Source organism: Salvelinus namaycush, chromosome 16 (assembly GCF_016432855.1).
Source record: "Salvelinus namaycush isolate Seneca chromosome 16, SaNama_1.0, whole genome shotgun sequence".
Taxonomy (NCBI): Eukaryota; Metazoa; Chordata; class Actinopteri; order Salmoniformes; family Salmonidae; genus Salvelinus; species Salvelinus namaycush.
In genome coordinates this window covers 19802944-19829761 of record NC_052322.1, presented here as the reverse complement: position 1 = coordinate 19829761, position 26818 = coordinate 19802944, and the positions used below count along the sequence as shown (strand labels likewise).

The 26818-nt window shown below is 41.6% G+C and overlaps 1 protein-coding gene across 1 annotated transcript; it reads left to right on the top strand.

Moving 5' to 3' along the window:
- Positions 1-440: 440 nt before the first annotated feature.
- LOC120061547 (DNA (cytosine-5)-methyltransferase 3A-like) lies at positions 441-25374 on the top strand. The gene is made up of 23 exons (XM_039011463.1): positions 441-577; positions 3304-3449; positions 3612-3825; positions 4492-6299; positions 6463-6628; positions 11811-11878; positions 15209-15358; positions 16021-16083; positions 16184-16336; positions 16431-16538; positions 17179-17305; positions 17560-17679; positions 17796-17837; positions 17961-18040; positions 18203-18315; positions 18421-18689; positions 18866-19011; positions 19195-19285; positions 20959-21107; positions 23268-23353; positions 23516-23585; positions 23778-23896; positions 24173-25374. The coding sequence occupies exons 1-23, from the start codon at positions 448-450 to the stop codon at positions 24312-24314; spliced, it is 4560 nt and encodes a 1519-aa protein (XP_038867391.1). The 5' UTR covers positions 441-447; the 3' UTR covers positions 24315-25374.
- The last annotated feature ends 1444 nt before the right edge of the window (positions 25375-26818 follow it).

The window sequence follows — 26818 nt, the reverse complement described above, 5'->3', positions numbered from 1 at the left end:
AAGAACAAGGACAATTCTAAGTGACCCCAAACTTTTGAATGGTAGTGTGTATATATATATATACAGTGCATATACTTTTCCTCACAAAAGTTGAGGTCCAAAAGGTAGGAATTACCTTGATAGGCACATCAGTTGTTGTGACAACATAGAGCTGTCTCCCTTCCTATGAAATACTGGTCCCCATCTTCTTTTTACCTGATTGGAGACTGTTAAGGCTTCAGATTACATATTTACTATTGTCAAGAAATAAAAAATGTGACACTGGTTATTACAAATTTGACACAAGGAAATATAGGCTTAAATATAGGATTGTTATTTAGTTGTTGGTGTATGATATCTTATACCAGCAAATGATTACACACAGGTGCAAATGTTTGATTTAAAAGAAATGCTATAATGTCCATGTGAAACTTCTCTGTGTTGTGTAATTTTCTAGGTAACAAAAAAATGGCGACATATGTGGACCCGGACCAGACCCCAGATGCCACTGCAGAGAAATGCAGCCGTTTTGAGGTGTTGGACTGGCTCAATAAGATCCTGGACATCAAATTCACCAGGGTAGAGCAGATATGTTCAGGTACCGTCTCACTAGTACCGCTTTTCCAAACAAGACATTTTGCCCCCAACTTTTTGTCGAACTTTTCTTTATATCTGAAAGGTATTGCCAGCAGCAAAACCTGTACTTTTATTTCCGTCAACCGGCCTAGTCATGATTGCGGTAATGTATTTAAAAGTCCTGCTAACTTCTCAGTATAAATGTCACTTTTCGTCATTTTTGTCTGACATCAAACTTGTCCTTGTCAATCACAAAGCTTCACAGATATACTTTTAATGCATTTATTCTCTCAATTTAAATGTATCTAATTATTTCCTTGAGCTGTTCTTCTCTACTGTCACATAAATGCTTTGGCATTTAGCCTGGTGGAACGCATACTGTCATTTCACAAATTATTTCTTGACTTTGACAGGTAAATATTTAAAGGCCCTTATATTTAGCTAATAAATGATGGGTTAATATCCCTAGGCTCCTAGCGATTTGTAGTTTAAGTTAGAAACCTAGCTGTCTTCAGACAGAATAACTGGTGGGGAGTTTGAATGGAGAAATTGCGCAATGGTGTGATCACATCCAACGTGGATCAAAAAAGCTACTTTCTGAAATTTAAGTTTCTTTACATGATCAGAAAGAGAAGATTCGAATAGTTCTGCAGCAAAAAATTAGGACGTGGGCTCTGTTTTAAAATACAAGTTTTTTGTTATATGACAGAGGTTCCACACGTTCTGTGACACTCAATTTGTGTGTGAAAGATATTATTGATATTTTATTCTGTTATAATCTATTATATTAATTCTTACTATAAAATATATGTGGGTTGACTGAGATCAGAACAGGGGAATGAATGTAAGTGTGTCTTGTCTGTTTAATGAACAAAATAAGAACTATCGATTTAATTTGCATGGCGCAGCCATGTAGCCTATATGCTGCACAGACCATAATTAAACTCAAAATATACTATTCTGTTATTTTGAAAATAAATTGTGTTTGTCTTTGTTTTCTGTGTATGCTTTGCCACACATTAAATCATGAACATTCTATACATGTCATTGTCATTATGAAAAGGTATAAACACATAAATGGCACATGACATCGCAGCAGCTGGGTCCAAATAGCAACGTTACATGCCAAAAAACCCATTAAATTAAAAATGTGTTTAGGATATGTCACTAACAAGCCAGGCAACTAAAAGCAACTTTCTAGAAAATATTTTGGTTAGTTTGCTAGCTTGTTAGCTAGTTAGCTATCTAGCTGGCTAGCCAGCTCAGATATTACCAAAACACACTGTATGTATCTGACAACATTTTGTGTTGAACTGTAGCCAACTTTTTATTCACCATCACAGAAAACTTGGTATGAAAACTTGGTCACGTTGGTATGAATGATTCGGGAGACAGACGCAGGAATGCGTAAGTCCATATTATGTCAAGAAAAGCTCAAATAACCAAAGAGAAATAACATACCATCATTACTTTAAGGCATGAAGGTTAGTCAATCTGGAAAATGTCAAGAACTTGGAAAGTTTCTTCAAGTGCAGTCGCAAAAAACTTCAAGTGCTATGATGAAACTGGCTCTCATGAGGACTGCCACAGGAAGACCCAGAGTTACCTCTGCTGCAGAGGATAAGTTCATTAGAGTTAACTACACCTCAGATTGCAGCCCAAATAAATGCTTCACAGAGTTCAAGGAACAGACACATCTCAACATCAACTGTTCAGACGAGAATGTGTGAATCAGGCCTTCATGGTCAAATTGCTGCAAAGAAACCACTACTTAAGGACATCAATAAGAAGAAGAGACTTGCTTGGGCCAAGAAACACGAGCAATGGACATTGGACCGGTGAAAATCTGTACTTTGGTCTAATGAGTCACAATGTGAGATTTTTGGTTCCAACCGCTGTGTCTTTGTGAGATGCAGAGTAGGTGAATGGATGATCTCCGCGTGTGTGGTTCCCACCGTGAAGCATGGAGGAGGAGGTGTGGGGATGCTTTGCTGGTGACACGTCAGTGATTTATTTTGAATTCAAGGCACACTTAACCAGCATGGCTACCACAGTATTCTGCAGCGATACGCCATCCCATGACCCAAAACACACATCCACGCTGTGCAAGGGCTATTTTACCAAGAAGGAGAGTGATGGAGTGCTGCATCAGATGACCTGGCCTCCACAATCACCCGACCTCAAACCAATTGAGATGGTTTGGGATGAGTTGGACCGCAGAGTGAAGGAAAAGCAGCCAACAAGTGCTCAGTATATGTGGGAACTCCTTCAAAGCCTTCCTCATGAAGCTGGTTGAGAGAATGCCAAGAGTATGCAAAGCTGTCATCAAGGCAAAGGGTGGCTACTTTGAAGATTCTGAAATATAAAATATATTTTGATTTAATTAACACTTTTTTGGTTACTACATGATTCCGTATGTGTTAGTTCATAGTTTTGATGTCTTCACTATTATTCTACAATGTATAAAATAGTAATGACAAAGAAAAACCCTTGAATGAGAAGTTGTGTCCAAACTTTTGACTGGTACTGTACAGTTGTGAAATGTAGACTCCTGACACTTAGTGGGCAGGTATTTTTCTCTCTATTGACTGATGAAACACAAGCGTTTCGCTACACCTGCAATAACATCTGCTAAACATGTGCATGTGACCAATAACATTTGAACGCATGTTTCACTATTGGCTATTCTGTCCTGCTCTCCCTTGTTACTAGATAGTCTTAAACTTTTATTGTGTGTGTGGTGTGCAGGTTCCTGCTACTGCCAGCTGATGGACTGGCTCTTCCCTGGGTGCATTGACATGAGCACAGTGAAGTTCCAGGCCCAGGACACACCAGACTTCATCCACAACTACAATCTGCTTCAAGCTGGCTTCCGAAAGACTGGTGTCACCAAGGTTAGACTACACCCATACTTTCTTATCCATCACATTAACTGTAAATCAAGGATATTTTTTTGATTGTACGTTAATATTTTATCGCTGGGCAGAGGGTTGGTAGGGATTTGCCCTTTGCTTCCATGTGGTATTTGCTTATTGTTCTAAATCCCTCCCCTTTAGTTTGTTCCAGTGGAGGAGCTGATGAACGGAAGGTTCCAGCCCAACTTCGTATTCCTGAAGTGGTTCAAGAGGTTTTTCCAGGCTAACCTGGTGGGGCAGGTGTATAACCCTGTGGAGGGTCGCCAGGGCCAGGAGATCCAGCCTGCCAGACCCCCCCTCCGCTCCCCCCAGGGACTTGGCCGCAAGTCTGCCAGCTGCAACCCCAGTCAATCAGGTATCCATTCTCTCACTTATCCTGAGTAGTGCTCTGCTCCCCGAGCCCGACAGGCCCCTTAAACTATACATTGGTTAGGGCTGGGTAGGGCCTGTTTTTCATTAATACGATCACTTACATTTTGAAGCTAAGCCATTTGCTCATGCTCTGCATTCATATCTTGCTAAGATCATAACACAGTGTCAGAAGTGCTTCAACCAGGTCAAATATAAGACCACAAGATTATTGTCAGAGTCGACAGGAGAGATTATTTCACAGAAATAGTCATGTTCATTGAGTTTTGTCAGAGTTTAGAGTGACGAAATGTAGCTAGCTAATATCTAAAAGTCTTGTCATGGATACACACACACGCAGACTAGCAGCAGACCGCTTGCAGCGCAGGGAGCGAGGAACAGACACAGACGAGCAGCTAATGGATACTAATGAAGGAAGTTATCTCTAATTTGAGGCAGGGACACATGCACCTTAAATTTGGCAGAAGCACTCGAACCTGGGTAAGACAGGGCCTGAAAGTCGCGGGTATGGCTCGGGCTTAAAATTCATGCCCGTGCAGGGCTCTAATCTTGAGTTGAAATGTTCTTTGTGCTGTTCGTGACCTTATATTCCGGATAGAATATTGTTGGTATTTTTGTGTTAATCAGTTTGTGTTTTCCTTTTTTCCGACAGGGGGGTTGGAAACCGACACAGATGAAGAAGCTTTAGGGAAGTATCAAAGGAAACGTATAGTTTATGAAGATATATGGAGGGAGACGCACTCCTGGGTAGGGCCCAGCACTCTGGGAGAGTTCCATGCCTACTGCAGTCTGTGTGACATGAATTTCAACATCTATCACTCGGGCCTTGTTGACCTCAAGCGTCACTCGCAGTGCAAGAGGCACCACAAGCTTACCCTGGCTGCCAATGGATGCAACGTAAGAACCGAGGCGAGAAAGAGCAGGCAGGGCAGCATCAGCAGCTGTCCACCCTGTAGTGAGTTGGTCCTGTGCTTCATTCAGGTTAACTGCGTCTCTGGTCCGTCCGCGGCTGGGGACCAGGTGTCTAACAGATACGGTCAGTATGTCCTGGGACTACAGTACCCAGAAGACATAGTGTCCGCTTGCCAAAAGACTCCTTACTGCATATACATGTACGGAGGAGTGGTGCTAGGGGAGGCTGGCATAGCTTCTGTAGTTCTAGTAGGCTATTTTGATGTGAAGGCAGCCAAACACTGCATCAGGCTGTTGGATGTCCTGCAGTCTCCAGCCGAAGACAATACTGGAGAGGAAACTGCTGCGGCTTTGGTGGAGACCTTGAAGAGGTTTGGGCTTCCTGCAGTTAACCTCGCTGCTCTCTACACAGATGGTAACGGTGCTGCCTCTGAGCAGATTTGCTCACAGCTTAGGGAGCTCAACCCCAACGTGGTGGTGCTAGGTAGGCTGTATGGAGTGGCTGATGCATCCTGCCATGCTGGGATGGTAGAGCTCTCCACTCAGGCCCAGGAGCTAATTGTAGATATCTACTCCCACTACTCCTTCTGCTCCACCAAGAATGACAACCTGAAGGAACTGTTTTCTAGCATAACCAGTATCAATGGCCTTACCCTTCCTCTCACCACCTGCTGCCTTAACTTCTGCATGTTAGCCAGGAAAGTATTGGAAATGTGGACAGATCTAATCTCCCACTTCAGCTCCTGTAACAAAGAGGATGACGTAGATGAGAAGGCCAAACTGATCTGCACACAACTGCAGGATCCCCAAATCAGGGCTACCTTTATGTTCCTAAACCAGGCCCTGGAGCCCCTCTGTGCCTTCCAGGAGCGACTGCACCACCATGAGGGCTCGGCCCGGGCCGACCTGGTGCAGATCCTACAGGAAGCCAGCAACCTCCTGCGCTCCTATGCCTCCAGTTTCCTCCGTCCTCAAGCTGTCGTGCGTTTCCTCAAGGAACGTGATGTCTCTCTCCTCAAGACCACAAAGTTCCACCTGCCAGGGCCAGAGCTGAACATAGGTGGGGCTGCAGTGGAGGACTTCCTGTGTGAGTCATCAGAGTCAGGAAGTGAAGCACTGCAGTTTTTACAGGAACAGGCTCTGTCTTTCTACACAGCACTTACAGCCAGCGTGGCGGAGGGGCTGCCTCTGAGTGACGGCGTGTTGAGGAGCATGGCCCAGCTACTGAGCCCCCAGGGTAGGCTGAAGGTCACAGGGAAGGTGGTGGGAGAGCTGGGGGCTAAACTTGGGCTCTGCAGCTCACCTGAGGAGATCAGCCAGCTGAACAAGGAGTTCCTGGAGTACCAGCTGGCAGAGGAGGGAGAGTGGGAAGAGGGAGAAAATGGATCTGATGGGGGCATCCAAAATGGCTCTGCAGCCACCTCGCTGGAGCAACATTGGTGCACTGTGTTGAAGGCTTCTGGATCAACCAGCATCTTCAGGAAACTTGTTTTGACCCTCTTAGCCATGCCTTGCCCCCCACTTGAAGCTCAGAAGGTCTTCACACAGGTAGGGGAAAGACAAAAAGCATCACACACTTGTATGTCACTGCACTCACTGCACTCCTGCACTCCTTACCCATTGTGTTGGTATTGTCCCATTTATGTTCTTATCTGCGTGTGCTTGCGTCTGTATCTGCATCTATATTATTTGTGTCTGTCTGTGTTCTCAGGCTGTGGAGAATGGGGACGCTGCCCAGTTCACTGACAGTGTGACAGAAAGTGAGCTGGACTCCGTTCGGGAAGTAGACCTGACCAATGACAGCGCTCTATCAGACAACAACAGTATCTACGAGCCTGGCATGAAGAAGAGAGGTCGTCCCAGAAAGATTCCATCAGGTATATTGTTTCATTAAGGGACTGGAATAGGACTATAATATATTTTATTATCACTGTATGAAATGTACTGTAGTATAGCGTATCACACACAAGAGCCCTCAAATGCTTTTTTTAGGGTACAGCTCCATTTTGAGTTAGCATTAGTTTGTGTGTGTACCGGTAAGCGGCTTATCAAGTGCATTAGCACATGAAAGGGTTAGCTTAAATGGGTTGAGTTGCTCAAGATGGCGGCAGCTCTCCATTGTTGGGGTAGGTTAGTGTAGCATGAGCATGCTTCAGGTTTGCATGTCTATGGGTAGTATTATATAAGGTTGGTTGTGTTCGTGTAATAGAGGTAATAGACAAATTTATATTTTAGAGTGGGCAAGAATTATTGTTATTTACATACAGTATATTGTAATGTAAAAGAGATGGTATTCTTATATGGGGTAGCTATGATAACGTACCATACCATTGACTGGGAATGATTGGGAAAGGGGGTACGTAGTCAGTTTCAGAACTGAATGCATTCAACCGAAATGTGTCTTCTGCATTTAATCGACATGCCTTAATCGACATCCACGTCATCGCCGCCATTGGTTGACTTAGAAGAACAATTTTTTGGGCTACACTACAGACGGCTATATAGGTTGGCTAATACAGGACTAGTAAGTGCCCACCCAGTACACTACTTTTGTCACGTTCCTGACCTGTTTTCCTTGTTTTTGTATGTGTTTAGTTGGTCAGGGCGTGAGTTGGGGTGGGCATTCTATGTTATGTGTTTCTATGTTGGGTTCAATGTGTTGCCTGATATGGTTTTCAATTAGGGGCAGGTGTTTGACGTTTCCTCTGATTGAGAACCATATTAAGGTAGGCTGTTCTCACTGTTTGTTTGTGGGTGATTGTTCCTGTGTCTGTGTCTGTCGCACCACACGGGACTGTTTCGTTTTCGTTCGTTTGGTTAGTCTGTTCCTGTTCGTGCGTTCTTCGTGTTTTATTGTAAGTTCACATGTTCAGGTCTGTCTACGTCGTTTTGTTGTTTTGTAATCTATTCTAGTGTTCTTCGTGTTTTCGTCTTGTCTTTAATAAATTCTTTATGTCTGCATACAACGCTGCGTTTTGGTCCGATTCCTACTCCTCCTCTTCAGACGAAGAGGAGGAGAGAAACCGTTACAACTTTAGTGAAGAAAAAAATATAAAAATGATTATTATTTAAAAAATATAGAGATTTTATTTTATTCCGATTTTTCAGGGGGTGCTGCAATATCCTCAGTACCCCTACTTCCCATAGCTCCGGGTACAGATTTCAAAAGCAGTCAATGAGCTCGAAGTCTCGGAATTTGAACTGTGTTTATTGTGTTGTAGCGTGATATAAGCAGATTTCAATATAATTCCAATTAGGGCCGATTTCAAGTTTCCATAACAATCGGTAATCGGCCTTTTTGGATGCCGGTTATGGCCGATTACATTGCAATCCATGAGGAGACTGCTTGGCAGGCTGACCACCTGTTACACGAGTGCAGCATCAAAATGACCTTGTGGCTGCAAGGAGCCAAGGTAAGTTGCTAGCTAGCATTAAACATATCCTATAAAAAAAACAATCAATCTAAACATAATCACTAGTTAACTACACATGGTTGATGATATTACTAAGTTAACTAGCTTGTTCTGCGTTGCATATAATCAATGCGGTGCCTGTTAATTTATCATCGAATCACAGCCTACTTCAACTTGATGATTTAACAAGCGCATTCATGAAAAAAGCACAATCGTTGCAATAATGCACCTAACCATAAGCATCAATGCCTTTCTTAGAATCAATACACAAGTATATTTTTTAAATCTGCATATGTAGTTAAAATAAATTCATGTTGGCAGGCAATATTAACTAGGGAAATTGTGTCACTTCTCTTGCGTTCAGTACAAGCAGAGTCAGGGTATAGGCAGCAGTTTGGGCCGCCTGGCTCGTTGCGATCTGTTGAAAGGCCATTTATTCCTAACAAAGACCGTAATTAATTTGCCAGAATTTTACATAATTATGACATAACATTGAAGGTTGTGCAATGTAACAGCAATATTTAGACTTAGGGTTGCCACCCGTAAGATAAAATACGGAACGGTTACATATTTCACTGAAAGAATAAACGAAATTATAGTTTCCGGATTTGACCATATTAATGACCAAAGGCTCGTATTTCTGTGTGTTTATTATACTATAATTAAGTATATGATTTGATATTTGATAGAGCAGTCTGACTGAGCAGTGGTAGGCAGCAGCAGGCTGGTAAGCATTAATTCAAACAGCAGCTCTTAACAATGCTTGGATGCACAGCGCTGTTTATGACTTCAAGCCTATCAACTCCTGAGATTAGGCTGGCAATACTAAAGTGCCTATAAGAACATCCAATAGTCAAAGGTATATGAAATACAAATGGTATAGAGAGAAATGGTCCTATAGTTCCTATAATAACTACAACCTAAAACTTCTTAACAGGGAATATTGAAGACTCATGTTAAAAGGAACCACCAGCTTTCATATTTTCTCATGTTCTGAGCAAGGAACTTAAATGTTAGCTTTTTTACATGGCAGATATTGCACTTTTAGATATTGCACAATTTCTTCTCCAACACTGTGTTTTTGCATTATATAAACCAAATTGAACATGTTTCATTATTTATTTGAGACTAAATTGATTTATTTATGTATTATATTAAGTTCAAATAAAAGTGTTCATTGTTCATTCAGTATTGTTGTAAATGTAATTTATTACAAATATATATATAAAAATCGTCCGATTAATCGGTATCGGCTTTTTTTGATCCGCCAATAATCGGTATCGGCGTTGAAAAATCATAATCGGTCGATCTCTAATTCCATTGCAAGAACCCCAAAAAATGTTGCCCCCTCGCCGATTTCAACTTCCCCATTAGTCACTTTATCGTGGCCCGTGCCTGGTGTATGGTGCCATTAGAATTGTCTAAGCATTGTCTGGAATGCACAAGCCTTGAGAGCAAAAGTGCATTTTGGCATGATACCCTAATCAGCACTAAACAGCAAAAAATCTCATGGCTTCCAATTGCATCATATAATATGTTGTAGTTGTGGTGGCACATAACAGTAGTAAATGGCAGCCATACTCAACAGGCGGATAGTAGAATAATAGTATATTTGGCAGTGCATGGGCAGTTTTCCTCTTGTTACTGTATGTCATTCACTGACAGACCTTAGAGAGATGTTTATAATCTGTCAGAAAATTCCAGTTGATCAACTAGCCCATGTTCGCTAGGTAGGTAAATTAGGTTAACCAGCTATCTAAATCTTGTAGTTATCATGGCCAGATTATGTGCCAATGGGAGCCTTAGGAATCATATGAACACAAATAAGACATAGCAAAATTAAAATTGCAGGAATTTAGCTAGAAAACTGCAAACAACCCCCCCCCCCCCCCCCAATGGAAAATGTATAGAGTTGCAGAAAATGAGCTTATAAATGGCAAAATGTTGATTCCGCCAACAAAAGGGGTGTGAACCGTTTGGGGTTGCATGGGTCGTGAGGTGAGGGTTAATAGCAACGTCGATAAGTGACAATATCCATACGGACCTTTGCCACCTAGGAAATGTCCCACTGGTCACATATGTCAATTCAACGTACATTCCATGTTGGTTTAATGTAATTTAATTGAAATGACATGGAAACAACATTGATTCAACTGTGGGTTGTGTGACCGGACCTTCTTAAATAGTAGTTGAGTACCCCTGGTATATGGGTTGGAGTCTATCTATACCTACAGTATCCCTAATGATAACCTCAATCTAATTTTACACTGTCCATTGATTCTCTCAGTGTTTCACATACTTCTATCACAGGATCCCTGTTAATAATGGAAGCATCAATGTGTTGTTTTCCAGAGGTGAATTACCTTAATGGGACAGTGAAGCCATGCACAGTGCGGCTGCAGAAGATAATCAGTAAGAAAAGATATTGACAGTTAGTGAAGATGATCATTGGTATTCATCTATATCACTTAAGGCCAGTCACCACAGGCTAAAAATACAATTTTTTTTGCATCTACTCGTCAATTTAAAGAGTTTTGGGTATTTTTGTCTATTAATGTTAGTATTTTCAAAAAGAAAAAAATTCAAATGTCAAAATGTTGATGAAAATGTATATTTTCGTTAGTTTATCATACTACCGTCATCAACATTTCATGAATTGTATATTTTTTTTAAATGGTCATACATCCTTAATTTCAAAGCTCACTACATTGAATCACACATAATTTAAAAGCCAATTTCACAGAGAATGTTACAAACTGGACTATATGTAGTAATTTACGGGGATTGGGTCTAAATAAGTGTTTGGCATTTGGTAGGTTAAATGCATTGTAAGTTTGTCTTTAACTGCCATTTCAGACTCTTCCCACACGCCAACACATTTTTCTCTGCCATCTTCATTCATCAACTTTCTTGTGGTTATCCTTAGACGTGTTCTTCAGACTTATACATAGGGAATTGTTGATATGTTGTCATGTTTTTATTCTGGATTACATTTTCTTTAAAAACATTTGCCAAAAATGCATTTTACGTATCTTTCTATATAGTATTTTACAGATAGAAAGATGAAAAAAATATTTATCCACAATCTGCTATATGTAAGTCAGCTCCTGGGAGTGTATTAACTAAATGAAACCAAAATATTTGGGCTGACTTCATCCAGTGTCCAGAAAATTGGATTTGTGTGATATGCAAATATGCACATATTTAATGACATGACCTAATTTGCACAATATTTCAGAAACATTTAATATAAAAAGTATTATATTTGTGTCCACATTCAACTGGTAAAAGTTGATTGTGATATGATTAAGGGGAACAAAATACCCTATTAGGGTGTGGTGCCTGGCCTTAAACTCAGTTGAATTGATGTACAGGTGACACATTACCAGAGAATGCTTAACAATCCACCTTCCATGGTTGGGGTCAAATCAATTCCATTTCAATTCAGTCAATGACACAGGAAGTAAACTGAAATTGGAATTTCAGTTTACTTCCTGCATTGACTAAATGTAAATGAAATTGACCCCAACCTTGTCTTTTTACTTATCTATTCTCTGTCTTTTCACCTTTTGACAATTTCAGACAAAACTCTTGTATTTTCTGCATTAAAACATTGATTTGGTTTCTATGAAACTTGTTTATGTAGATGGGCCAAAGAATGAGGACGATACTGTGTTCGTTGAGGACAACGTCATTTGGACAAATACTATGGAGGTAATGTTTTTTATTATTTTGTTGATGTTTTTTTGTATCACATTTCTTGTCTAGTAGGATTGGGTGAATCAATTCAACAAATATGGTAACTTAAGATTTAACTAAGGGGGATGTTGTTTTCTTGTGACTCATAATCAACTATGCATAACAGACAGACAGGCCTCCCAAGTGGCGCAGCGGTCTAAGGCACTGCATTGCATTGTTGCGGTGTCACTATAACCTGGGGTTCGATCCCAGGCTGTGTCACAACCGGCTGTGACCGGGAGACCCATAGGACGGCACACAATTGGCCCAGCGTCGTCCTATTTGGCTGGGGGGGGATTACTTGGCTCATCTCGCTCTAGCGACTCCTTGTGGAGGGCCAGGCGCCTGCAGGCTGAATTTGGTCATCAGTTGAACGGTGTTTCCTCCGACACATTGGTGTAGCTGGCTATTAAGTGGGCGGATGTTAACCTGTCTGGCTCCGGCGTTCCGCTAGCGGAACTCCTCCCACATTCCACTGAAAAGGCAGAGCGCGAAATTCAAAAGATATTTTTTAGAAATATTTAACTTTCACACATTAACAAGTCCAATACAGCAAATGAAAGATACACATCTTGTGAATCCAGTCAACATGTCCGATTTTTAAAATGTTTTACAGCGAAAACACCACATATATTTATGTTAGCTCACCACCAAATACAAAAAAGGACAGACATTTTTCACAGCACAGGTAGCATGCACAAAGCCAACCTAACTAACCAAGAACCAACCAAACTAACCAAGAAACAACTTCATCAGATGACAGTCTTATAACATGTTATACAATAAATCTATGTTTTGTTCGAAAAATGTGCATATTTGAGGTATAAATCAGTTTTACATTGCAGCTACCATCACAGCTACCGTCAGAAATAGAACCGAAGCAGCCAGAGTAATTACAGACACCAACGTCAAATACCTAAATACTCATCATAAAACATTTCTGAAAAATCGATGGTGTACAGCAAATTAAAGACAAACATCTTGTGAATCCAGCCAATATTTCCGATTTTTTAAGTGTTTTACAGCGAAAACACAATATAGCATTATATTAGCTTACTACAATAGCCTACCACACTACCGCATTCATTCATCAAGGCACGTTAGCGATAGCAATAGGCACGTTAGCGATAGGGAATAAACCAGCAAAAGATATTAATTTTCACTAACCTTCATAAACCTTCATCAGATGACAGTCCTATAACATCAGGTTATACATACACTTATGTTTTGTTCGAAAATGTGCATATTTAGAGCTGAAATCAGTGGTTATACATTGTGCTAACGTAGCATCTTTTTCCCAGAATGTGCGGATATTTTTATGACACTCCAACTATTCTGACCAAATAACTATTCATAAACGTTACTAGAAAATACATGTTGTATAGGAAATGATAGATACACTAGTTCTTAATGCAATCGCCGTGTTAGAATTCTAAAAATAACTTCATTACGACATCCAGCTTAGGTATAGCGAGAGAGTGCCCAAACTCTGGGCGCAAATGACTATTTCACATGTTCGACAGATATATGAAATAGCATCATAAAATGGGTCCTACTTTTGATGATCTTTCATCAGAATGTTGTACAAGGGGTCCTTTGTCGGGAACAATCGTTGTTTGGATTTAGAATGTCCTCTTCTCCAGTCAATTAGCACGGAAAGCTAGCAAAGTGGCGCTAAGCTCTCCTTCCTGAACAAAGGCACACAACGCAACACGCCTAACGTCCCGAATAAATTTCAATAATCTAATAAAACTATATTGAAAAAACATACTTTACGATGATATTGTCACATGTATCAAATAAAATCAAAGCCGGAGATATTAGTCGTCCATAACGACAGCTTATCAGAAGGCAAATCCAGGTCCCTTCACGCGCTCTCCAGAAAACAGGAAACTGGTGACACGTCATGCCGAGAGCTATTATTCGACCCCAGATCAAGTTATACACTCAATTTCTTCTCTCACTGCCTGTCGACATCTAGTGGAAGACGTATGAAGTGCATGTATTCTAATAAATATCAAGGACATTAATAGGCAGGCCCTAGAACAGTGCATCGATTTCAGATTTTCCACTTCCTGTCAGGAAGTTTGCTGCAAAAGGAGTTCTGTTTTACTCACAGATATAATTCAAACGGTTTTAGAAACTAGAGAGTGTTTTCTATCCAATAGTAATAATAATATGCATATTGTACGAGCAAGAATTGAGTACGAGGCCGTTTAAATTGGGCACGATTTTCCCCCAAAGTGAAAACAGCGCCCTCTGTCCTCAACAGGTTTTAAGAAGAGCGGCTTGGCGGGTCATGTTTCGGCGGACGCATGACTCGACCTTCGCCTCTCCCCAGCCCGTTGCAGTGATGAGACAAGATCGTAATCACATAATTTACTGAAGAAATATTAACAAAGATGGACATACTGTAAATATGGTTGCCTATGTGTCACGCCCTGACCTTAGAGATCCTTTTAATTCTCTATTTGGTTAGGTCAGGGTGTGACTAGGGTGGGCAATCTATGTTTTCTATTTCTTTGTTGGCCGGGTATGGTTCCCAATCAGAGGCAGCTGTCTATCGTTGTCTCTGATTGGGGATCATACCTGCCTTTTTCCACCTGTAGTTTGTGGGATCTTGTTTTTGGTACTGTGCTGTTTAGCCCTACTAGACATTACGTTTCGTATTTGTTGTTGTTGTTTTTTCGGTGTTCATTTAATAAATTATAATGTACAGCTACCACGCTGCACCTTGGTCCGATCCTTCCATCAACGAACGTAACACTATGTTTGTTTTTACCTGTTCTGCTTTGACGTGTTCTTACCTTGCTATAGTGGGGGTGTGACAGATCAAAATAAACTGCACGTGACAATGGAAACAATATCATTCTTTGGAATCAAACAAAGCAAAACATGCATGGGTCTTTTGTATGTCTCCAAAGCTTGACATTATGACAAACCTTTCTATGCAGGTTTTGTGAAGTAAGAGTCACTAGTATGCTTTGCTTTGCTGTTGCTTGTGCAATCAACAATTCTCTATGCTTTTAAATCATTTTTATTAAAACCTTAAATGCTTGGGACAAGTTCATACTAGTATCTCACCCGTGTCTAACAAACTAACCTTGTTAGTAACTTTTTTATCCTCTCCTTTATCTTTCTTCTTCTTTTTTCATGTGGGTCTACTTTATGCTTGGTAGTCATAGCAATTCTTGGATGTGAGTGCATGACTGGGTGTGTGTGTGCGCTTGTGCCCACGTGTGTGCGCTTGTACAATGTCTGTGAGCAGTGTGCGTAATAGGTGTGTGCATGTGTGTTGTCCCTCAGGGCACCATTAGGGGCATTTATGGTTGGGAGAGCAGCTTACGCCAGAAGCCACAGGCGCGCACTGTGTTTCAGGCTGGTGCCGGCACCTGGGTCAAGCCACAGGCGCTTGACAACGACAGCAAAAAGGACCAGGAGTCCGAGGCTGCATCGGTAGGTACTCTCAAAATACCTACCAGTGATGGCTGGTGCGCTGAGATATCGGAGGACGGGCTAATTGTAATGACTAGAATTGAAACTATGTGTTTGATACCGTCTCATTCCATTCCAGCCATTACAATGAGTCCATCCTCCTATATGTCTGCCCACCAGCCTCCTGTGGCTCCTACGCTTGAGGGGAGCCCTTCTGACCTCTAGCGAATGGGACAGTGAAAGGCGCAATGCAATCAAAACACAAAAAAACATATATTTTGCTCTAAAGGTGTGCGTGGCTGTCAACGACACGTCATTCTTTCTGTGCATGGCTCTTGTGATTTGCTTCTAACGTTCTAATTTCCTTTTTAACCCTTTATATGGACTTACGTGGTCTCCCATTTTTCTTAACTCATTCTCACTACTCTGAAATTGGGTCGCTTGAATTAATGTTGACAAAACCTGACAAACCTTACTAACAAAGGGCCAATATTTGCTATTACATGTAAAGAAGGATATGTACAATTGTAGTCACCCATAGGAAAACCTTTCTTTTTTCCAATTTTCAGGTTCATCAGATATCAGTGGATGTGTTCGTCACTGTCTTCAGGCATGCATTGTCAACTATTTTATCTGTGTATTCAAGCATAAATATTTTTGACTTTCAGCCACCGAAGAAGGAGAATCATACATCCAACGTGTCTACAACGAGCCCCAGGGGAGCAAAGAAGGGCATTGATTACCAGGTTCCTATTTTCACAAATATTTGCTATGCATGCCAACATGCTTCCATATCATATAAACCCATGTGAATAACCCTTCATCTCTCTGGTTTTCACCCTGTAGGATGGGAAGGGTTTCCCCACTGGAGAGCTGGTGTGGGGAAAGGTGAAGGGCTTCTCCTGGTGGCCTGGACTGGTGGTGCTCTGGAAGTCCAACAAGGCACCGCCTGTATCCAAGCGCCGGGTAGAGTGGTTCGGTGACGGAATGTTTTCCGAGGTGAGGACTTGACTTGACTCTTTGTAAATAGCAAGATTGACCTGCAGCACAGATTGGTGTTTGGACAAAATTGTTCCTTTGTTTTGTGTTGCAGATCTATACAGAGAGGCTTCTGCATTTTGCAGCTTTTGCAAAGTGCTTCTGCAAGAATTCCTATTCCAGCTTGCCCACCTACAAAGATGCTATCTACCAGGTCCTTGAGGTGGGACATGAATGCTATTATCTATCACTATCTTAACATTTTAATGTACGACTCTGTAATATACTAGCCTGGTCCCAGATCTGTTTGTGCTGTCTTTCCGACTCAACTTGCATGGTCATTGCGTGACTGTCACGCCCTGACCATAGATTGCTTTGTATGTTTCTATTTTTTGTTTGGTCAGGGTGTGATGTGGGTGGGCATTCTATGTTTGTATGTCTATGTTTTCTATTTCTATTGTGTTTGGCCTGGTATGGTTCCCAATCAGAGGCAGCTGTCAATCGTTGTGTCTGATTGAGAACCATACTTAGGTAGCCTGTTTTCCCACTTTGAGTGGTGGGTGGTTATTTTCTGTTTAGTGTTTGTTGCACCTTTCAGAACTGTTCGTTGGTCGTTTTGTTGTTTTTGTTCGCGTGTTCATCGTTATTAAAAGTATTATGGATACGTACCACGCTGCACTTTGGTCCTCCTCTCCTTCTCCCGACGACAATCGTTACAGTGACATTGGCAAGACAGCACAAACAGATGTAGAACTATGCTAGTACTGCACCGTTACATCCCCATATATCACAATATTCCATACGGTATAATACCGCAAAGCACCATGTCACTCACTCACCACTCATATTTCATGTCTATGCAGTTGGCTGGTGAACGCTGTGAGAAGTCCTTTCTTGCAGCGGGGAATAAGCAGGAGTTGATGCTGGACTGGGCCTACAGTGGATTCCTGCCCACTGGACCAGATGGGTTCAACCCCCCACCACCTGCAAGTATGTGTGGTTTAGGGTGAAGTTTCCCCTAGATGCTGATCTTGGGTCAGTTTAGCATTTTCCCTACTAATGATTAAGGTTAGGATTGGGGCCGGGGAAGCTGATCCTAGATCTGTACCTATAGGAAATTTCACCCTGGCGCGTTTTGTGTTGCTTCCATTATATTTCCACAACAGGGTAACACTTATACCTGTGTAGTACACTAGTAACAACAGGTGTTCTCATGTTCCATTTATTTTGTTTCATTCCCAAAGATGCCAAAGACTCAAAGGCAGAATCTTCAGACTCGTCTCTGGCAGACTACCAGCCCCCAGCTAAGAGGAAGTATGTGAACAAGAACAGACCATCCTATGGGAATCAAAGCTACAGCAGAGGTAAGCCCTACACCCACAGCAATCCATATTCATTAATATGGGCCGTTTTTCTAGTTCCTCTGTCACTATAGAATTATATTTGCATCAATTAAATTCCTATCTTTTGTGGTTCACAGAGGCAATGGTACAAGAGGTTATGAAAGGCAAACATGTTAAAGGTATTTAACATTCTTTGAGCTGTAATTGTACTTTTTTGCTCTCTACTTGTCTGCACTTTAGAAAAATATTATATAATGGAATCAGTCATTTTACTAATGTATACAATTCATTATTCACCTCAGAATTCTGTTTATCATGTGGAACCCCCCACATCCACACCTTCCACCCACTGTTTGAGGGGAGTCTTTGCCTGAAGTGCAAGGTAAACTAACTACATCTTCTCATAAAATGAATGACTGTTCAGTTTATTTATGCAAGTGCATCCACGTAGACATGTTAGATCATGTCTGCTTATCATCTGAAAGATTGTTGACTTGAATGACCCTCGTCCCCATGGTAAAGCTGTCCCTCCTAACCTTTGCAGGAGAACTTTATTGAGACTTTGTACAGATACGACGAAGATGGCTACCAGTCCTACTGCACGGTTTGTTGCGCTGGCCAAGAGGTCATTCTGTGTGGCAATGCCAGCTGCTGCAGGTTAGCACTGCTCAAGAGTACACTTTCCCCTCTCTCTTCTTTCACTCCCATTTCCTCTTTCACTCGCTTATCCTCTCTGTCGTTCTCTCTCTCTCTTCCTCTCAGGTGTTTCTGTAAGGACTGCCTGAACATTTTGGTTGGTGATGGAACCTTTGACAAGCTGAAGGATGTTGACCCATGGAGCTGCTTCATGTGCTTACCATCCCAGTGCAACGGATCACTCAAGCTGCGAACTGACTGGAGCGTGCGAGTCCAAGAGTTTTTTGTCAACAACAGTGCTCTAGAGTTTGAACCCCACAGGGTGTATCCCTCCATTCCTGCCCATCAACGCAGACCCATCAGGGTGTTGTCTCTCTTTGATGGGATTGCCACAGGTTTGTACATTCTCAATATGGGCTTTCATTTAACCTATGGAGATGGTTGCAGATAAGTGGTTGTGATGTGTTTTATGAGTATGCAATGGCTTGTGTTTCTTCTGTCTTCAGGATTCAGTCGTTTTGGTTTGTGTGTCAGTGACTGATAATCTTCTATGCCCATTGTGCTCTTGCAGGGTACCTTGTGCTCAAAGACCTGGGCTTCATCGTAGAACGCTACATCGCCTCTGAGATCTGTGGGGACTCGATTGCTGTGGGTATGATCAAACACGAGGGCAAGATAGAGCACATCAATGACGTACGCACCATCACCAGGAAACATGTGAGTTCAGCATACACACACACATTCATGTTCAAACAAATTACAACACACCCACAAACACACACACACACACACACACACACACACACACACACACACACACACACACACACACACACTCACACACACACACTCCTGTGATCATTCTCTAACCTGTCTGTGTCTGTGTTTGCTGTGTTTCAGCTGGCTGAATGGGGTCCCTTTGACCTCCTGATTGGAGGAAGCCCCTGCAACGACCTGGCCTGCGTCAACCCTGCTCGGAAAGGCTTATTTGGTAAGGAACCTCCTGACTTCAAAGTAAATGGAGTGTTTCCACTTGACCAGTGGTTCTCAAACCTCTCCTCGAGAACCCCCAGCCGTCCATGTATTTGATCTATTCCAGAGCTAGCACAGCTAATTTAACTTGTTAACTAATCATCAAGCCCTTGGATAGTTGAATCGGGTGAGCTAGTTCAGGGCTACAACAGAATTGTGAAACTTCTGAGGTAAGGAGGAGAGGTTTTAAGAACCACTGTGCTAGACAATGTAGAGAGCTAATGTCTGGAGAACTTTATCAAGTATGTTATCACATCGTTTTATTAGCAGTTAACATGGTAGCCTACTGTTAGATGCACGTGTCTGTACACGCTAACCTACCCATTGGCCTAGTAAATGGGTTTAAATGGGGTTTTAATGGTCATCAAAAAGAAAGGAGGACCAAGGCACTCTTCATATAATTCATTAAAATGCCTTTATCAGTATGGCATGTTCAATAGAAACAACGTTTTTAAGCCGACGCGTTTCGGCTGCATGGCCTTCGTCAGGGAGTACAAAAAAAAGGAATACAATGTCCTCTTTTGAACAGCTTTTCCAATTAGCCCTAATTGGAAGAGGGAGTGGTTACAAAATAGTAAGTAGTAAGCAATATTATACACATTAAAAGGTGAAATTCTGTAGCTATGTTATCATAAAAATACAACTCCAAGCTAGAAGTATCAGAACACTAAAAGGTAGTTTTAACCTTAAATATGACTGGGAGAAGTGTCAAGAATAAGAAAGCAATATATTCCATAGTACACTAGAACACAGCAAAACATGAACAACAACAGTCTAAACATAGCTGAGGGCAATTGAGCAAAATGTCCACTAGATGACAGCAAATGGACCCATCACGACCCTACAGGAAGGGTGAGAAATCCATATCTTCATTTAAACCAGGTTATTTAGTGGCCTGTAGTTTGTAAATCCAAAAACTTTCCCTTTGGTTTAACTGTTTAAGGCGGTCCCCTTTTCTAATAGAGGCCGGAATAAGATCAATACCCGTAGCTTGTAGGGAGGCAGGGTTGCCATGGTGTAGGGACTTGTAGTGCCTTGCCATGGGGTAGTCTTCATTGCCTACCCGTATGGCGTACTTGTGTTCCGCTAAGCGGTCTTGAAGGCGTCTCTTTGTCCGTCCAATGTAGAACACCTTGCACTGTGGACATTCCAATCTATAGATGACATGAGTGGTTTTACAGTTAATGAAATGCTTGACGTAATACTCCATTTTGGAAGCTGTGTCAACAAAATATTTCTTCTGTGCAATATTACTGCAATGGTTGCAATGGTTACATTTAAAAGAGCCCTTGGGTTTGTGGTAAAGCCAAGTTTTTTGAGAGTCACCCGGAAGATAACTGTGGACTAATTTGTCATTTAGGGTAGGACATCTCTTAAAGCTTATGACTGGTGGCTCAGGAAAGACTTGGCGTAGTAGCGTATCACTTTGGATGATTCCCCAATTATTTTTAATGATTCTTTTTCTTTTAATGTTCTCTGCTTCAGTGCTGTATTTTGTAACAAAATACACTCTCTGATGTATCACGAGGCACTCCCCTTCGCAACAAGTTTTCTCTGTCAAGTAATCCAGCCATTATACCGGCATCTTTCAGGACCTGGTGTTTCATTGGTTTTCTCGGTCTCTGTTTCCAGAGGGCACAGGCAGGCTGTTCTTTGAATATTACAGGATGCTGACCATGATGAGGCCAAGGGATGATGACGACCGTCCGTTCTTCTGGCTCTTTGAAAATGTGGTGGCCATGCGCGGTCATGACCTGGCCGACATCTGTCGCTTTCTTGAGGTAAAGACACTAGCAGCTATTTCATGGTCAATGAGGCCTCTCCCTCTACCTTTCTCTCTCTTTCTTTAACTCTTGCTCTTTCTCCCTCTCTTTCCCTGGTCAATGCATTTGGGCGGTGTGTTTGCGTCTTAATTTCATTATTACTAATACAGTTGAAGTCGGAAGTTTACATACACCTTATACCCTGACTACACATTATTCAATTATTGCACCCACACTGCTCGCGCGCGTCAATGAGCGTCTGCGTTGCCAAGGGCTAAAATAGAAGTCAGTTCTATTTGTGACGCAGATCGCGGTGCAAGTCCTGCCTCTCCCATCTCATTGGTTTATAGAAGCAGATACCCACGTGCCATCTCCTCATTGGTTATACCCACGTGGGTGATTGAAAGACGAACTGTGTTGTCGGCCGTCGTGGTAATACTATGAAAGTTTAGATGCCAATCACCAAGTTCAAAGAAGAAAAAGCCTGGAATGAGGAGAGATGACTAGAAACGATTCGGTTGACCGTTTTATGTGTGGATTAATTGTCAGAGTAGAGGACCTTGTGCATTTCAGGTAAAATAACATCTCAATGTCTATATCCCAGGACAAATTAGCTAGCAACAGCCAGCTAGCTAAATAGGACAAATTAGCTAGCAAGTGCAAGCTAGCTAGCTAAATTGCCATAAATGTTTTATTTTTTTACCTTTCCCCAAATTAATGTAATTGGTTCAGAGTTTGTTTTGATATTTTAACCTGCGTGTCGTGATCGCGTTTGGTGTGGGGGGACAAAATAAATGTATGCACGATGGCGCATGCGAGCATTGCCTTTAAATTGTTTAACTTGGGTCAAACGTTTTGGGTAGACTTCCACAAGCTTCCCACAATAAGTTGGGTGAATTTTGGCTCGCACACGCTTTTTCAGTTCTGCCCACAAATGTTCTATTGGATTGAGGTCAGGGCTTTGTGATGGCCACTCCAGTACCTTGACTTTGTTGTCCTTAAGCCATTTTGCCACAACTTTGGAAGTATGCTTGGGGTCATTCTCCATTTGGATTTGCGACCAAGCTTTAACTTCCTGACTAATGTCTTGAAATGTTGCTTCAATATATCCACATAATTTTCCATCCTCATGATACAATCTATTTTGTGAAGTGCACCAGTCCCTCCTGCAGCAAAGCACCCCCACAACATGATGCTGCCATCCCCGTGCTTCACGGTTGGGATGGTGTTCTTCGGCTTGCAAGCATCCCCCTTTTTCCTCCAAACATAACGATGGTCATTATGGCCAAACAGTTCTATTTTTGTTTCATCAGACCAGAGGATATTTCTCCAAAAAGTACGATCTTTGTCCCCATGTGCAGTTGCAAACCGTAGTCTGGCTTTTTTCTGGCGGTTTTGGCACAGTGGCTTCTTCCTTGCTGAGCGCCTTTCAGGTTATGTCAATATAGGACTCGTTTTACTGTGGATATAGATACTTTTGTACCTGTTTCCTCCAGCATCTTCCCAAGGTCTTTTGCTGTTGTTCTGGGATTGATTTGCACTTTTTGCACCAAAGTACGTTCATATCTAGGAGACAGAACGCGTCTCCTTCCTGAGCGGTATGACGGCCGCGTGGTCCCATGGTGTTTATACTTGCGTACTATTGTTTGTACAGATGAACGTGGTACCTTCAGGTATTTGGAAATTGCTCCCAAGGATGAACCAGACTTGTGGAGGTCTACAATTTTTTTTCTGAGGTCTTGGCTGATTTCTTTTGATTTTCCCATGATGTCTAGCAAAGAGACACTGAGTTTGAAGGTAGGCCTTGAAATACTTCCACAGGTACACCTCCAATTGACTCAAATGATGCAAATCAGAAGCTTCTAAAGCCATGACATCATTTTCTGGAATTTTCCAAGCTGTTTAAAGGCACAGTCAACTTAGTGTATGTAAACTTCTGACCCACTGGAATTGTGATACAGTAAATTATAAGTGAAATAATCTGTCTGTAAACAATTGTTGGAAAAATTACTTGTGTCATGCACAAAGTAGATGTCCTAACCAACTTGCCAAAACTATAGTTTGTTAACAAGAAATGTGTGGAGTGGTTGAAAAACGAGTTTTAATGACTCCAACCTAAGTGTATGTAAACTTCCAACTTCCAACTTCAACTGTAAATCTCATCTCATCTGTTTCCAGTGTAATCCCATCCTGATCGATGCAGTAAAAGTGAGCCCAGCTCACAGAGCTCGCTACTTCTGGGGAAACCTCCCTGGCATGAACAGGTAAACATAAGTACAACTAACACATAGACACATCCCCATATCCCTTCACATACTCCTACTGATGAACACTAACACATGCACTCTCAATATCATGTTGTTTTTCTTATGTTCAACTCATCTACATGAGAGAGTTCACTTGTCTGTATGTTTTTCTCTCCTTAGACCTCTAGCTACCTCTCTGGATGACAAGGTGAACCTGCAGGATTGTCTGGAGCCTGGACGCACGGCCAAGGTAAGACTGACAAGCTCTTGCTTCTAGATTTTCTTATAATTCAGTACTTTACTGACAAGAGAGGTTGAAGTTAAAAGGTTGTTTAACTTCTATTGTCTATTTTCTTATTTCTGAATGAGTTTCTAGCATCAGGTGTGACTGGTGAGTACGTCCATATTTGTGATTGTTATCTGTTGGTTCTTTCCCTTACAGTATAACAAAGTTCGTACCATCACCACCAAGTCCAACTCTATCAGACAGGGGAAGATGGGATCACTACCTGTCGACTTTAATGGCAAGGAGGACTACCTTTGGTGCACAGAGATGGAGAAGTTAGTCTTTATTATTACGTAAAAGGGTAGAGGTGGAACAGCATAGAATATAGAAGTGATCACTGTGTAATTACATTGTTTTAAAGTTTTATAGTTAGCATAATTACTATACTGTGACTGATCATGGATAAAGCTCTCTCTTGTAAAAGTCAATGTACTTACAGTGTGGTAGTTAAGTGAATGTAATCTGTCATTTCTAAAACAAATACACTTACCCTCAGGTTGTTTTGAAATTGTTCTAACATGTTCCATGTTATGTGATTGACCTTTCTGCAGGATCTTCGGCTTTCCCAAGCATTACACTGATGTCAACAACATGGGTCGGAGCCAGCGGCAGAAAGTACTGGGCCGATCATGGAGTGTACCAGTTATCCGGCACCTCTTCGCTCCACTCAAGGACTACTTTGCCTGTGAGTAGGAACCCCACGTTCCTGTGTGTTGCACTGTCGTCAACAACAACAGCAACATGAAATGGCTGATTGTTGGAGAGCGGAGGGTAAAAACAGGATCATTATCCTGCCCTGCTTTTCAGTGAACGGAACTGTCCTGTGTTTCTCAGACTGACCTCACAGAATCATCTTAGTCTTTTTATCACTGGCTGTATTGACTGTTTTATTAGGTTTTAGATAATGAGCATGTCTCAATGCAGTGTGGTCATATGATCATAATATTACCAGAATGCACTGACACTTTTTGGTTCTTTCAGTTTGTCTGGAATAGTTCACATTTGTCTATCATTTATTTGATGTTTGGTTTTGTCAACTTTTGGTCAATGATGGTGAGATCAGACCTCAAACCCTGCCCACTATCTACCTCAATACTAATCTGTGATCGGTCTGACATCTGCAGAAACACAGTTTTATCTCTATTTAATTTAATGATTTTGTATCATTTATTTTATATTTGAATGTTATAAATAGTCAGATAAGTAATGTTCACGTGTAATTATGTGAATAAACCTAATGTTTTTTTACTTGTTTGGAAAAATAGATCTTCCAAGATAATTAAAAATCCAAAACTCAGATTCAAACCAAGGCCAAAAATGTGCCTTGAGTGTTTGTTTGTATTTTACCTTGGCCAATATTCATCATGGTTACAGTCTGTGTGGTGCTATTTTAGGGTTTTTAATTATATTCTTGTCAAAGAGGTGGTCACAGGACACACATTTTCACTAACTATAGGCAGGTTTCCATTGACACAGGTTAATTAGACTAAAGCAATGTTGCAAAAAAATAATTGCCACATGTGTAATGGAAACGGCAGATGTAGGAGAAATTTTCTAAAGATCTAATACATTTTTATACATTCGACAGGGGTGGATTTTTCTTTTGTCTTACGAATAAATTATGATTGCCGAATAATTTTGAAGGTAGGCCTACGCGGGGCATTTGATGTTATCGGGTAACTATAAATGTCCACTCCACATTTAATTCTAAATGCCTACTGCTTGCAAAATCCATTTATTCAACTAGAAAAAATTATGTTTCTTTGCATGATGTCCCCTTTGAAGAAACCCTTTTGGTTCCAGGTAGAACCCTTTAAGGTTCCATGTAGAACCCTTTCCACAGAGGGTTCTACCTGGAACCAAAAAGGGTTCTATCTGGACCCAAAAAGGGTTATCCAATGGGGACAGCCGCAGAACCCTTATTTCTAAGAGTGTACAGGCTATCGCCACTTCATTCATGCGCAATTTGCTAATTTTACCACATTTTTATTCGACATTCTAGGTTTTTGTGAAAAGTGTTATTTTAAGGGGAGACGTCATTACGTCCAGCTGTTTTCATCGACACAAGACAGTTGAATGGAAACGCAGCATTTTTAAATGTCGACAAAAAAAAAAAAAGACTGTAAAAGTTAATGGAGGCATAACTATTGTCTCACTTGTTAGAACATGCCGCTTATAGGCTTTAATTTAGGTGATATAGTCAAGCATGTGAATGCTATATGTACATGCATGCTTTTTCTCTTCAAAGGAAAAGTTGCTGAAACCAGTCCTTACAAGTTTGATTTAAATAGTAAGATGTGTGCCTTCTCCCTGTCTTGGAGCGATGGGGAGATGAACGGTTGTAATCGCAAGGGCCTACTAAACAACTGTTAAAACCTAGATACAATATACATACAACAATTTTTCTTCTGTAATTATTATTCATTCTTAAATATTTTAAAGGAGGGCCTCCCGGGTGGCGCAGTGGTCTAGGGCACTGCATCGCAGTGCTAACTGCGCCACCAGAGTCTCTGGGTTCGCGCCCAGGCTCTGTCGCAGCCGGCCGCGACCGGGAGGTCCGTGGGGCGACGCACAATTGGCATAGCGTCGTCCGGGTTAGGGAGGGTTTGGCCGGTAGGGATATCCTTGTCTCATCGCGCTCCAGCGACTCCTGTGGCGGGCCGGGCGCAGTGCGCGCTAACCAAGGGGGCCAGGTACACGGTGTTTCCTCCGACACATTGGTGCGGCTGGCTTCCGGGTTGGAGGCGCGCTGTGTTAAGAAGCAGTGCGGCTTGGTTGGGTTGTGCTTCGGAGGACGCATGGCTTTCGACCTTCGTCTCTCCCGAGCCCGTACGGGAGTTGTAGCGATGAGACAAGATAGTAATTACTAGAGATTGGATACCACGAAAATTGGGGAGAAAATGGGAAAAAAAATTATAATAAAAAATATTTTAAAGGGAGATGGACAAAGTTCTGAGGAAAGGAGTACATCATCAATGTCTTCACGTAATTGTTTCAGAAAAACAGACAGGCAGCGTGTAAGTTTGTCTTTAAAGTGGGCACTTTTTCTGAAAGCAACTGTTTTAAACTGACCTTGTATGTTCTTGGAGTGTTGATGAAGGTCACATGGAGGGCCTAGTCATAACATACCCACTTCAGTTTCATGCACGTGACGTGTGTTGTAATGACAGGTAATCTGTGTGTTAAGTTGAAGTGAT

What these genes read in the sequence shown, in the direction of transcription:
- LOC120061547 (XM_039011463.1), top strand. Translation starts at nt 448, where the DNA reads ATGGCGACATATGTGGACCCGGACCAGACCCCAGATGCCACTGCAGAG. An exon ending in AGAAGGGCATTGATTACCAG is followed by an intron (nt 16,084 to 16,183) that starts GTTCCTATTTTC and finishes TTCACCCTGTAG; the next exon opens with GATGGGAAGGGTTTCCCCAC. An exon ending in GTCTTTGCCTGAAGTGCAAG is followed by an intron (nt 18,041 to 18,202) that starts GTAAACTAACTA and finishes TAACCTTTGCAG; the next exon opens with GAGAACTTTATTGAGACTTT.